This window comes from Thermobia domestica, chromosome 11 (assembly GCF_964235325.1).
Source record: "Thermobia domestica chromosome 11, izTheDome1.hap1.1, whole genome shotgun sequence".
NCBI classification, from domain to species: Eukaryota; Metazoa; Arthropoda; class Insecta; order Zygentoma; family Lepismatidae; genus Thermobia; species Thermobia domestica.
The window spans coordinates 115,649,329-115,664,140 of NC_137464.1; the positions used below are offsets into that span (position 1 = coordinate 115,649,329).

At 34.7% G+C, this 14,812-nt stretch overlaps 1 protein-coding gene across 4 annotated transcripts in view; it reads left to right on the forward strand.

Moving 5' to 3' along the window:
• Window positions 1–327: 327 nt before the first annotated feature.
• LOC145664370 (serine/threonine-protein kinase VRK1-like) overlaps window positions 328–14,812 on the forward strand; it is a 53,166-nt gene continuing 38,681 nt past the window's right edge. Inside the window, exon 1 of one of the 4 annotated variants that reach the window (XM_081731015.1) lies at window positions 328–476. Coding sequence is in view for 1 of the 4 variants with exons in the window: in XM_081731013.1 (XP_081587139.1) it covers window positions 810–841 (32 nt within the window). In the remaining 3 variants the exon portion in view is untranslated. Of the gene's footprint in view, window positions 548–794; window positions 842–14,812 lie in introns of those variants that run through there. The other 3 variants (XM_081731014.1, XM_081731016.1, XM_081731013.1) reach the window with 3 other exon arrangements.

Here is a 14,812-nt window from a genome sequence, read left to right on the forward strand (position 1 = left end):
TTTCGATAATGGGCATACGAATTATGAATGATATTACCATGTTTTGCGTTGCATTCACTTCGTAAAGTGAGCGAAGACCATAAGAACATGGGATTGGCATCATTACTTCGGATTTGCGTTGTGTCCGAAACAAACGTTGTGTCAACGCAAATCCGAAGTAATGATGCCAATTCCATGTTCTTATGGTCTTCGCTTACTTTACGAAGTGAATGCAACGCAAAACATGGAAATATCATTCATAATTTGTATGCTCATTATCGAAAATTATAAGATTTTTCGTTTAGTAGAATGAATATTTACTGATTTGCTAGCAATAATTGGCATAAAAGTTATAATGACTCTCTGCGTTGCGTTACGTTACTGTATTCAGAATTTTGTGGGCTGAAACGGAATGACCCTCTGTGGCTCATATCACCGTTTGAAATATTTCCCGCGCATTCCAATGATGAAAAAGAAGTTGCGGATGTAAAACTGTGGTGAGTGTTGATCAACGATGGTGCTTTAAATTTAAATTCAGTTATTTAGGTATAGTGGCATGTGCTAAAATGTAAGTTAGAATAAAATACCGTACATTCCAAATTGCTGTATTACTGTGCATCATTTGCTAGGCATAAATTAGCAATAGAATCCTATTCTGGGTTTCAAGGTTTTAGTAAATTTACGGGCAGTTTGTTGAAAGAGATTGATTGTATATGAGGTGACCAGACGTCCCGTTTTGGTCGGTACATTCCCTTTTTTGAACGTTATGTGGGGTATGTTTGGTACAAGGGGTCCAGAAGCACATAAAAATCACAAAATTTACAGGAGAAATGACTGATGCAAGTACTAGACGTAACATAAAGTAAGCTAACCTAAACTAACGTAATATTAGTAGAAATAAGCAAAGTAAGCTAACCTAAACTAACGTAATATTAGTAGAAATAAGCAAAATTCTATCATTTTTTGGAGAAGAGAAAAGAGCTGGACCTCTTCTGCTAAACATAGGCCTGTTACGTTTTCTCTTTCTGAAACGGGACTTCTAAATTGGCCTGTTTTAAGGCATAAATGAGCAGTGTTCCTTAACCCTCGAGAAGTCGCGCTGAAAAAGTAACGCGAATAGTCGCGCGCGGTCAAAAGGACCGCACGAACATAATGTGTTCCAAATATCGTTTTAAACATTTTTCTTGTATTAGAAACGTAATTTTGTATATTTTCTGATTAAGAGGGAATAACATTTTTATTATTATAATAAGTTTTACAGTAATAACTATTAGAGGAACCTACAATTAGACATGTACTGTTTTTTTTATTTCATATTTGGAATAAAATGTTTTTTTCGGGCATATATTCCGAAGTTGGGCGTCCGCTTTCGTCAAGTTTTTTCACTGTTATCTCCTTTCCACACTTTCTGCAATTTGTTATTAGGTTCATTAATCCGTGCTCTTCACAAATGTTAAAACTGCTAGTTCATTGCCCTTGTACATTCGCCATATTGGTAACATAAATGCTCGTTTCTTTCCCACAATACAACTGTTCGGTTAAACTGCTAGTTCATTGCCCTTGTACATTCGCCAAATTGGTAACATAAATGCTCGTTTCTTTCCCACAATACAACTGTTCGGTTACCTTGCGCCAAGTAGTTCCCTCCGCTCGCCATATAGTCTCATGTTTATAACCGCTTATATATAACAAATAAACAGATTTTTCGAGACTCTTATATATTATCAAGCACACAAACGATCAAATTATCCATATATTTCCTGTAAATTTTAAAAATTTCGCTGGAAAGGGACGCCCAACTTTGGAATTTAACCCTTTTTTCGTTACATATTTCTTTAGATAGATAGCTACGCACTGGTTTTATTGAAAATTCTAAATCTGAGGACGATCTTTTGTTTTTGTCAACTCGGGTTCGTATAAAATCAGAAATGCAATAGTAGATTAGTAAAAAATACACTATATAAACATAACACTAAAACAAAGCTTCACATCGCATTTTAGATTCAATTAGAGCTCACTCGTGGCTAAGCGGTTAGCATACACGCCATTTTCGTGGGACTTCCGGGTTTGATTCCCGGTGGGAGCTCATGTGGTTCGGACCCCACGTTAAGCAGTAGGTCCACGTCTTACATAGCCTTGATGCCGAAAAGGGCGCTAAATTGAAATCAAATCAAATTTACATTGAATTATTTTACGGTCCTGTTATTTTTAAACTTCATCTATACAGAACTACATTGAATTATTTTAGGTTATCTTCAAATTTACACTGTTCTACACTTCGTCGTCGCTTATTTGGTCCTCTCCTGCTCTGACTACATTCGGGGAATCGCTGGTCATTTCTGGGTTTAAGATCTTAAGATTCGCTCGCAGACTCCTCACTTCATCTTTCGTATTCACTCATATATATATATATATATATATATATATATATATATATATATATATATATATATATATATATATATATATATACATATATATATATATATATTACGATCTTCTTTAGACAAAGCTTCCACGAGATCATCTCGGCATTTATCCAAATAGTCCATTCCTAACATTTTCCTCCGTTGTTTTAAGCTGTTCATTTCTAATTTTCTCTTTTTTCACACTTGGTATCGGTTTGTTAACTCTGTCGACCTCTCTTCCGTCCATTAAAATAATATTTGTGTTTATAAAGCTTAAAACATCTCCAAAATCAAATTTCACGTGCAGAGCGAAACACTGAGAAAAAACATTACACGGTTAGTCGCGCGCGGTGGAAAGCACCGCAGAATCACTAAACAATCACTAGTAGTTAAACTAAACAACGGATAACGGAGTGATTGAGCAGGAATGTTCGGGAAGGTGAGGGGGAAGATTAGCTAGACGAAGTCTGTCGGACAAACAGAATGGACACACGATGAAAAATAATTTCCCTGCGGTGCTTTTGACCGCGGCGCGACTACTCGAAGGTTAATTGTTATTCAAAATATATCACAGATAATTATACACTGTTTCGTTAATTAATTGTATATATAGTTATTTTGGGATAGCTTTACAATGCCCGCTTCAGTTGGTATGCTCACTTAGAAAAAAGAAATTATACTGTGCTAATTTTATGAAAATGGATCAAAATTTCCCCAACGTTAAATTAACACGTTCATTACCCTGCCTCGGGGGACTCTCGGGATGGGCAAAAGTTATCTTACTTGTGCAGTAGCTCATTCTAATAACACAGGAAGCAATACAAATAAAATAATGTTCCATCGATTCCCTAAGAATGATGAACGTAAGAAGATTGATTTCCCGCTGTAAGCGAAAGAACACTTTTAATGTGGATAACGCAGGAATATGTTCTGCTCACTTTTCATCAGATGATTATCAAAAAGTTCGAAAAAACGAGCTTCTAAGTTTCCTCCAAAATTTGTGTTTAAGATCTGACGCTGTTCCTTCATTATTGATACCAAACTGGCATTGGGAAAAATAAACTAGACACTAGTCAAGTTGAAAAACAAGTGTGTAACAGAGTGATTCCATTTCAATTCGTCCAGGGTGGTCCACACGACTGTCTCAGATTTAGTTTATTTTTTATAATAAGAAACTACATACAAAAGTATTAGACCCATATTTTTCCTTTTTGCTGAAAAAAATTTTTCTTCGATATACAGCCTTCCAAAATGGCAGCCCTCCTCTCGGATTGCTCGAAAAACTGAAAAACATGTTAAACTAAAAATTTTATTGTAGAGAAACAAGTGTACTTAGTAACATAATTGCAATAGCAGGAAGAGTATAAAGTTGTTTGTTTCGGTGGAGGACCAAAATTAGTTTATTGGTCCAATAGGAATCGCGCAATTCACTCGCAATGTTACCAACTTTGGTGAAATTTTTGCTAACTTCAAACATTTATTTTTCTGTCCTCACGAGCAATACCAACCATCTGCTTCTAGCATCGAAATCTACTCCATAAGGTCTCTTGAAAATGTAAAGGACTTACGTTTCTGATTATTACATCCCACGTTATAGCATGATGAAAAGCTGAAAATGTCATTAAGACTCCATGTTTGAATGCCATTTTTTCAAAAACCCCACCTTTTAAAAATCTGATTTTTTTACAACTGTTGGAGAAGTACCTGAGTATTTAATATCCGTTAACCGTTCATGCGGTTGCAGCCCCTAACATTCGCAATTAATTATTGAAATTCCGATTTTTGGACTTGAAATGTAAATATTTCCTATGGGTATTTAGGTCCTATACACAAGGCGATTTGAAAGGGAGTATGGACATTTTGAGGGATGAATCCTAACATCAAATCCAGTAGAAAAGTTCCTGTAAACATAAGTCGAATTCCGCTTCGTTTTTGAGTTACAGGGTTTCCAACTCGGGACCCAAAATCGGCTCGGGACAATTGAAAATTAAATATATATTTCACATTAAATCAGAAACTATGTGTTAAAGTTATGATGAAGTTCCGAAAGTTGATTTGTGTCAATATGATGATATTTACATTAGTTCTAATTCGGTTGACAGTGTTGCCAACTTGGTAGAACTTTTATTTGTTTCCAAACGACACTACGTGGTTTCTATTTTATATTTGGTATTCATTAATGATTGTGAACATCACATGTAGCACAATTTTCCCACATCATCATAGTTTTCAAAAACTTACATGTATTTCATTAAAAGGTATTATCTCGTGCGTTATTGATAGTTTGCGTGATTCGGCGTCGTGAACAGTGTTCTCTAGAACCTTGAAAGTTGTTTTCACTGGTAACATGACATTGTAGTGCACTAGTTAAAAGTGTTTGTGTGAATAACAATGGGGAAGTCCTATTACAGTAAGGACCGTATTAAATATGTTGATTATGCTAAAAGCCGTAAGAAGATTGTACACAGAAAGAATTCTAGAGAAAAAATTTATCTTGCTGTAAAATATATGGATTGCATACAGCGTGTCTGCCCAAACGTACTATTATTAGGGGAGGATGAGTATTTGTGTCCTGTACACAAAGTGATGTGAAAAGCAGTGTGAAAAATTTTGAGAGGTGAATGCTTCACCGTAGTCTAGGTTTCACCGATAACTGCCGTTTTAATGGCTACACATTCATGTTTAGCATGTTAACTGTCTGGTTAATGGTTTCCAAATCTACATTGGGAGAAACAGATTCTTTATCTTGCTGGTGCATAATTTCATATTTACACCTTCTTCCGTGGTCACCAATATCTCACATATATGCACGTTATTCACGGTAAATATTCAAAGCACCGTTTTCACAAATAATCATCCTCTCTTAATACTACGTTTTGGCAGACGCGCTGTACGAAATACATATATTTTACCGCAAGATAAAATTTTTGTCAAGAATTCTTTCTGTATACAATCTTCTTATGCCTTTTAGAATAATCAACACATTTAATACGGTCCTTACTGTAATAGGACTTCTTGTTATTCACACAAACACTGTAACTAGTGCACTGTAATGTCATGTTACAAGTTAAAACAATTTTCATGGTTCTAGAGATCACTAGGACGATGTTCACGACACGAATCACGTAATGAACTGTTTCGTGGTTGCAGCAGAACTTCTTGAACAAGTTCGAACTTGATGCGTGGAGTTGAGAGAGGTTTTGCAATAATAAAAAATAAATTTTCTTCTTTTTATTATTATTATTATTATTATTATTATTATTATTATTATTATTATTATTATGACAACTTACACATACGTAGTTTATATTCGAGATTCTGGTTTTATTAATGATGGCAAACATCAAGTGAAATTCACTTAATGTTGCGAGCTATCAATAACTCACGAGATAAAAGCTTTTAATGAAATACATGTAAATTTTCGAAAACTGTGATGATGTGGGAAAATTGTGTTTCATGTGATGTTCACAATCATTAATGAATACCAAATATCAAATGAAAAACATGTAATGTCATTTGGAAACAAATAAAAGTGCTACCAAGTTGGCAACACTGCCAACCGAATTGGAACTAACGTAAAAATCATCATATTTGATACAAATCAACTTTCGGAACTTCATCATAACTTTAACACACAGTTCTGATTTAACGCTAAATTTAGATTTTATTTTCCACTGTTGCGAGCCGATTTTGGGTCCCGAGTTGGAAACCCTGTAACTCGAAAACGAAGCGGAATTAGACTTATGATTATAGGAACTTTTCTACTGGATTTGATGTCAGGATTCATCCCTCAAAATTTCCACACTCCCTTTCAAATCGCCTTGTGTATAGGACCTAAATACCCATAGGAAATATTTACATTTCAAGTCCAAAAATCGAAATTTCAATAATTAATTGCGAATGTTAGGGGCTGCAGCCGCATGAACGGTTAACGGATATTAAAACTTAAGTACTTCCCCAATAGTTGTAAAAAAATCAGATTTTTAAAAGGTAGGGTTTTTGAGAAAATGGCGTCCAAACATGGAGTCTTAATGAAATTTTCAGCTTTTCATCATGCTATAACGTGGAATGTAATAATCAGAAACATAAGTTCTTTACATTTTCAAGAGACCTTATGGAGTAGATTTCGATACTAGAAGCAGATGGTTGATATTGCTCGTGAGGACAGAAAAATAAATGTTTGAAGTTAGCAAAAATTTCACCAAAGTTGGCAACATTGCGAGTGAATTGCGCGATTCCTATTGGACCAATAAACTAATTTTGGTCCTCCACCGAAACATACAACTTTATACTCTTCCTGCCACTGCGATTATGTTACTAAGTACACTCGTTTCTCTACAATAAAAATTTTTAGTTTGACATGTTTTTCAGTTTTTCGAGCAATCCGAGAGGAGGGCAGCCATTTTGGAAGGCTGTATATCGAAGGAAAAATTTTTTTCAGCAAAAATAAAAAATATGGGTCTAATAATATTGCATGTAGATCCCATATAAAAAAATAAATGAAATCTGAGACTATGATGAGGACCAATTGTGGTTTGTCTGGACGATTTGAAATGGAATCGGTCAACAGCAATAATTAATTTTACTTTTATGACATTTGTTTCTGAGGCCCTGAGGAGTTTATGTACGTAAAGCGAAATGGGAGGGGGTACCAACGAGAATATAAATGTATACTCTTGTACATTCTATAGTTTAAATGATATTCGTAAGTTTTGTTAAGTACCTGAAACATTATTCTGGCAAAGTGCTCAAAGTACACTTTGAGCAGAACATTCATAGGAACCTATTACGAACCGAACCTAAACTAACTGTACCTAATCTAATCTTGTATAACCGAACCGTACAAATCACATTGATTTTATCCCTTCTTGAATGCCACGTCGTGGCAAAATCATTTGTTCTGATCAAAGTGCACTCTTACCATATTCTTATAATTGAAGGGCTGGCCGACAGACGGGGCTAACCCACAGAAACTGAATTCCGATAAATCGAATGGCAAAGTGTAGAACAAATAACTGCAAATTTTCCCATGTGAAGGTAGTTCTTTTATGTATGTATACCACTCTATAGATATCTGTGCAATTTATAACCTGTAATACATAATGTAAAATGTGTTATATTGAGTAATAAACGAATATTTTGCAGTCACGACTTCTGACAATTTGGTTAATACACACTAAATACAACGGGTTGGGTTAGGTTTCTAACCTCACCTAATTAAGTTAGGTTAGGTTAGATTCGGTTATATTAGGTTAGGGTAGATTAGATTTGTACCGGTACCTAACCTATCCTAACACAACCTAACCTAATTTGTTATTACCCGGAATCTCTGAAATTTTGAATAATGTTTGCTTTATGTATTTACTACCTGAAGTGTTCTTATTGAGAGGATTGGTTTATGGAAAACATTTGAACTCCTTTCACCCTTAGAATTCACGTTTCAATGAAAGTGCAACGACAAAAATCCATAATGCCATCCCTTCCCCACGCCCAAAGTGGATGAATTTGGTTTTAAACGGTATCGGGTTGGTTACTATTCATTTCAGTGACCCTGAAAATTATGGACTGGACATCAATTTCGGCTGTTTTTGATTATTTGTCATCTCCTTCCTACCTCCTCTCATCCCGAGCCAAAAAATGATAAGATCCTAAGTTAGGGCTGGCTGCATTAAAGTACCAAAAATCGTTAAAGTCGGTCGAGGAGAAGTTAGCAATCAAACATTATTACAATGAATAGAAAACGCCCCTTCTTCCCCTTAAAACGGAAATTTCCAAAAACAATGGGACATGTTTGTCTTTAAGCTTAATGAGGACTTTATATACCGAATTTCATCTTTCTAACTTGATAGGTTCGTGAGATACTGTATTTTAGGTACAAATGTTGAACACCTTCTACCTCTTAGGATTCGCCCTTTAATCAAAGTAATGTGATAAAAATCTTAGTTAGGCCAGATCAACTCATGTACGGTACTAAAAATTATCAAAATCGGTCCAAAGATCTAGAATGAATTAGCGAGTAAACATTATAGTCATTTTTATTTGTATAGATAATTAATCATTATTGACGGTATTTATATACTTATTACATTATATTGTCTCATCTGTGAGTAGAAATAACTCATTATTTGTATTTGGAAATTATGTATTGAATCCAGTTTTACGAATAAAGCGCGAGGTGTAACAAGCAGACAAGCGAAAAAATCTTCAAAGATACCTCCACATGACGTCACGGATAGGGAGCCAATCAGAACGCTAATCGCGAACTGGGGCCACCTGTTATTTTATATACCTTGACCCTGCCTTACTCTACTATACCCATTTAAAGCGTCTCTGTTTTAACTTCCGCAGATGATGACCTGAAACAAAATTTACGGGAAAATCAACAGAATCAGACGAAACGTCAGTATTAAATTAAGAAAAAAAGTGAAGGATTGCATTTAGAATCTCCAAGAACTCGTTTCATGGCTCTAGTACGTTGTGTTTGTCTAAAGCGTGATAAAGATAGGAAACGAGCCTGCGGTGACGGATTTGCGTAGGGGGTTAGGGTGGGGGTGTTTTACGGGTGAAGCTTGTACTCCGAAATTACAGAATTTCTAAAACAAACGAAATATTTGTTGTGCCTTTACTCATGAACTTCAAGCTCTTCTCAAATAAAATTAGGTATTTTTAGAAAAACTAAACATTAATAAGAAAACCCCCTCCCAAAATACTTTTCTAAATCCGACACTGATTATCAGTATAAAGTGGTCTTCAAGGTTGTATTCAGAAGGTTATTGCTGTATATACAAACAAAACGAAATATTAGTTATGCTTGTACTCATAAACTCCCAAATAAAAATTAGGAAATTTTAGAAAAACCAAACATTAAGCAGAGAAACACGTCCCAAAATACTTTTCTGAATCCGCTACTGATTATTTGTATAAAATGGTATTTAAGTTTGTATCCGCAAGATTATTGCTAAATCATTGCACAGCTACAGTATAACGTGAATGTGGAAGTACGCTTTGACAGATATACTGACAAACGTACGCTCTGACGGATATATTGAAAAACAAAAGTTTAACTTATGTGCTAGAAGCTAGAGTAGGCCTGCTAATCTCTAGGAAATGAAACACGGATGACTAAAAAGAAATGATGTAGAAAAGAAAAAAATGTCGATAACTCAGAAGTTAAAATAAAGTTAAATATCTTCTACAGTTGCTCTCAAATACTGCGTACTTTATGTTTACTGTAATTCATAAAACATGTATTCCATCCATCATGATGGTGAATTCCAGAGCGAAATATAGCATTTAGGTCATGAAATTTTATTTAACTTTAGAGTATACTATAAGAAAGCTTTTTAAATAGAAAATCATGAAAATGAAAAAGCCAAAATTTCCAAAATTCTCGTATTTTTTTTTTTCCAAAAAGCCGGCTTTTTATGTGCAAAAAACCATCGATTCAAAAAAGCCTGCATTTCTGCATCTCTCTAGATCGTGCCTGGAACTTTTGAATGCGTTACTTGTGCATTTTGTAACATGAAAGCAGTGCTAGCGGTCGAAATGCGATCTGGGAATCAGGGGGTTTACACCCGTCGGCCATACCGATTCTTACGCGTCTCAGTTTTGTAATTTAAAATTCCGGTCGGTCTATTTATATAAGGCACATCCTTCGTACTTTGAAGGTAATGAACAATACTCTCCTATATAGGGGTTGCATAGATTTGTAAGATATATGTGAGGAATATAGAATGATACTGTACAATAGCAAGAAATAAACAGTAATTAGAAATAAAGATCCGATATTCCTATTATTAATGTTTTAAAAGTTAATGACCCGGTTAGATCCACTTCATGCTTTTAGTGTCCACTTAGCACAGATTGGTTCGTAGGTTTTACTTCCGCGAATGGTTTTCCTAAATAGAAAATTTGCAGGTAGAATTGGGTATTGTGTGATTCTTCAGGAAAGTGAAACGGAAATACAAGTTCGTGTAATATAAAAGTGTCATATTGCAGTAGCCAACTAATATAAACATTTAGATTGTCAGGGTGGGAAAAATTCATGATTTTTTTAAAAAAATCATTTTTGTTGCTTATTTTTTTAAATCGATTTTTTTTATTATTTAAATCAAACCTTTCTCCTTGTATAATACAAGTCACAAATTAAAGAAAAAGACATTAGGAATTGGTATTAAATGTTAATTATGCCATTTAAGTTAAAGTGTTGGTGTTGAAGTATGAATTAATCCCCAATCGTTAACCTGTTTCAATCCCAAACAATGTTTCTTAGCATTAAGGAAAAAGTACAGTAATGTTCACCAAGATGGCATATTTTTTTTCCCACAAAAGTTACTGATGTTTGGCATGGGCATATTTTTTAAAAATCGAACTAGCTTGCGGCACGAAATATATATAAAATAAGTAAAATTCGCTTAAGTTATAATATCTTAGAATTTTCAAGTTTTGGCGAGGGGATCGGACTCCTCTAAATACTCTCCTATTATCTGGATACAAACAGACGCGCACACAAAGGATTTTCGTCTGGATTGTTGATGGTGATTTTTCCCTTGGAATAATTAACTATTTGAAAACCCTGTTACGAAGAAAAGGAAGCAGGATTCTCTCGTTACCCGTTCAATTTTCCCTAATCATCCTCTGCATGACACTCATTTTCATACTGTGCTGTACATACATTTGAGTCTCATTGCATTATGATTATTATCTTCCATAATTGAAATAACATAACAGAAATGGGATTTTACTTATTTTCACTTTAAATGAATTTATTTCGGAATTTGATTTAAATCAATCCACCCTGGAGATGATAACTTAATGATTGTAGGCCAACCTATGTGGAAAAAGGTGTTCACTGGAGCAGACGGTTCACACAAATAGAAAATTTATAATTAAAATACGATGTGAAACATTTTTCTTAAACATAAGATCCTAACCTAACATCTGCCAAAATTTGATAGAACTTTCTGCTCGACTGCTGCCGAAAAAAGTGGGAAATTCAAAACGGGTTCATAATCGGCAAAAGCGTTTGCGGAAATAGTGCCGGTTCGTGTTATTTACCCTATATTCGTTCACGAGCATACCCCCAATCCCTTCCGTGCTTGCCCCCAGCTTAGCCCTGCCCTGACTTTGTTAGATACAGTTCTTGCTTTTGTTAGTTATCCTATCACAGGTTGGTTAGTGATTTTTCGGTGCTGGTCGAGTTTAGGCGCTCCACATTTTGCAAAATTTACAGATAAAATTCAATACTCTGTATGGAAAGATATGGGTCAGGTAGGAACTTTTGGGTTTCGACTAGAATAACGATGAATTTCGAAAAATTACTTACCGAGGCTCATCAACAGCTCAAAACGTATTGTGCGCAAAGGTAGGTGGGTACACCAATGGGGCTCATGATACTTTCATTTTTAAATATTCCCAAAATATGAGTTATAATATTCTGAAGAACATTACAGATATGTGTTTACCGAAACCTGGATTTCGGGATACCTATTGTGTACTAGACAGGCCTAAGAACAACTTCAGGAACAGTTTCAACACAACTTAGTGTTCTGTTTAATGTGTCCGAAAGAAATTCGAAACTGAAGTAATCTTTTTGTAGGAACTATCCTGGCGTTCTCACATAACCCGTAGAGGTAACATCATACTGAACTGCAGAGCGCCCATTAGACTGTCTCTTAAGGTACAAATATTAATTTCCTGATATTTGTCCTCCTTATAACAAAGATACAAAAGTCCAAATCCGTAAGATCTCTATTTCTATGACGTCATCAAATAATATAACTCCCTATATCTCGGTTGCGATATTAGATATTGACAGGGAATTTGCATGGCTTGAGATAATCTTTCAATTGTCCAAAGAAAATATAACGCCGAACTAGTCTTTCAAAATTGTGCTGGAGTACTCACTTAACCCGTAGAGGTATCATCATATTTAGTTGTGGCATCAATAATTGTTTCTGAAATTCTAACTTTAATAACTTTAATACACTTCTATTTCACGATGTCTGTCAAGCCATTATTTGAGTCGACTGAAAGTTTTCGGTAAACACATATTTGTAACACTGGAAATTTTCCTATCCAGTATAAGAACCTCATTACTCTATTGTGCCTCTCTTTAATTGATAATATCTTGATAGCCGTTAGATACATCGAGTTCTGGCTTTTGTTTGATACATTTCTGCAACGTTTTTCAAAACTTTGGTAAGACATGTTTTGGAAGTATGTATAAATTCGGAGTTGTATGTTTCGGAAGTATGTATAAATTGGGAGTTGTAGTTATCCATGGTACGCCCAAACCCTATAAGGGTATACATTTGTTTTGGGCGTTTATTCCGGAGTTGGTCGTTCGCCTGCTTTTCAACCAAAACCATAATAAAAGGTACGGAAATTTAAAACTCATCACTTTAGTGATTTTCTGTTTCGTTCGGTTACCTCGCCGGATGGGGCCTTTCCGCTCCCCATTATGCGCTTATTTCACTTTCTGGATGTTAGGTTTATAATAAACAGGAAACAATAATAACACATAACTTCAATGCACGCTGTGGCTGCGCATCGATAAGCAGTACCGAGTTCAAATGGTTTATTAGAGAAGGGTCAGGAAATGGACACATTTCGTTAAAATTAATAGTGTGTAAGGATACCAACTGGAGCGGGCATTGCAAAGTTAATCTTTTATGCCATATGTCCAGACGCTATATTTATACCCATAAAGGTTCACTTCTGCTTCAGTGAATCTGCATCAGGAACGCAACTCCTATCACAGGAAATAATTCATAATGTACTAGGAGTGCATTTCCTGATTAAATAACTACATAAATTATGAATTCATGTATAGATCCGTAAAATAAGCTAATACGCAGAGATTTTCCAATGCAACATCATTAGTATACCTGCAGCCATGTTCAGAATACAAACGCTCGATCTAACCATGTGGTAACCTTGCGCGAAGTAGTTCTCTCAGCTTGCCAAATAGTTCCACGTTTATAACCGCTTATAAAAAAAATAATAAACACAATTTTTGCTCTCCTTACACATTTTCAAGCAGTCAAACGAACAACTTCGGAATTTAACCGTTGTTTTGAAGTGAAATTGTTCCTGAAGTTGTTAGGTATCAGTAAATAATTTTTCGAAATTAATCCATCTAGTACACATATCCCATGCCTCTATGATATCGCTTTTATTTCATAATTTTTCTGTAACCGTTAGGTATTCCGACTTCAGGTTTCGGTAAACAGTTATTTATCTGTAATGTTTTTCAGTATTTTTAAACTCATGTTTTGAAAGTGTTTACAAACCCCATGATACCCCTTAACTACACAGGGATGTTGTTTGTTTTGGATTGAAACTAACCATCGTTTTTTGTATAGTATCATTCCATCGTATGATTTGCAATTAGTGGGTGCTTTAATAGTAAACATTTAGTGTTATCTCTGTCGACGGATGTTTGACAATATTGTCTTCGAAATTAATACTCCAGGCAATTCACTGTAAGTATTAAATATTAATTATAGGGATGGCCAATTCCGGAATTTTTCCGAAATTCGGAAAATGAAATCTCTGATTCTGGAAAATTTTGGCCATCCCTAATTAATTAACGTTGTGCCTCTTCCAGTCTATCTCTAATTAAAAACGAAGCTTAGTTTGAACTCATACTTTTTTGTTTTAAGTTTATTTGTTTAATTGCTTTATCTTAAAAGTATCACGTTTCATTTATTGTAAACTGAAAAGTATGTGCATTATTTTAGTATTTGTGTATATGACAGTTCACGTATGTAGTAGCATAAGCAAATACATCACAGTTCCGTTTAACCGAATTTCCCGGTTAGCCAAATTGCTTAAAAAAATATTCGTGGGTGACTAAAAACACTAAGAATGAGTGCAGTGTATTTTGGTCTAACAATTGCTTATTAAAGAGCAGGGTTGGCTGGTTTAAACCAAAAAACGAAAAAATGTTCGTAAAAGTGTAAGTATTCGTAAAATCTTGATGAACACACATTTTGTGGGTTAGCACGTTTCACTCCCGTGTATTATTCGTATTATATTCAGATTTAAATTCCCCATTCATTACTCAGATTATACTACAAAAGCAACTTTTTTTTTTTTTTTTTTTTTTTTACATGAATGTTTCTTTTGTGATTTTTGTAGTTTGTTATTATTGTTATGCAATTGCAATCAAAAGAAAAATTATAAATATTGTTTCGTTTTAATAATGTTTACTATTGATAAAATAAATCGAAATACCGTACTTTTTTTGGTGGTGGTGGTGGGGGGGGGGTCATACAAATCCCACGAGAGACATTTATTGAAATCAGAAGTATCTTTGGTATCTGTTTATGTATAAATGGTCAGAGCCAAAGTGGACTCAAATAATTCGTATCTTTATTCACTTTTCTTACTGATATGCAAATTTAGTCCAATTGTATTTC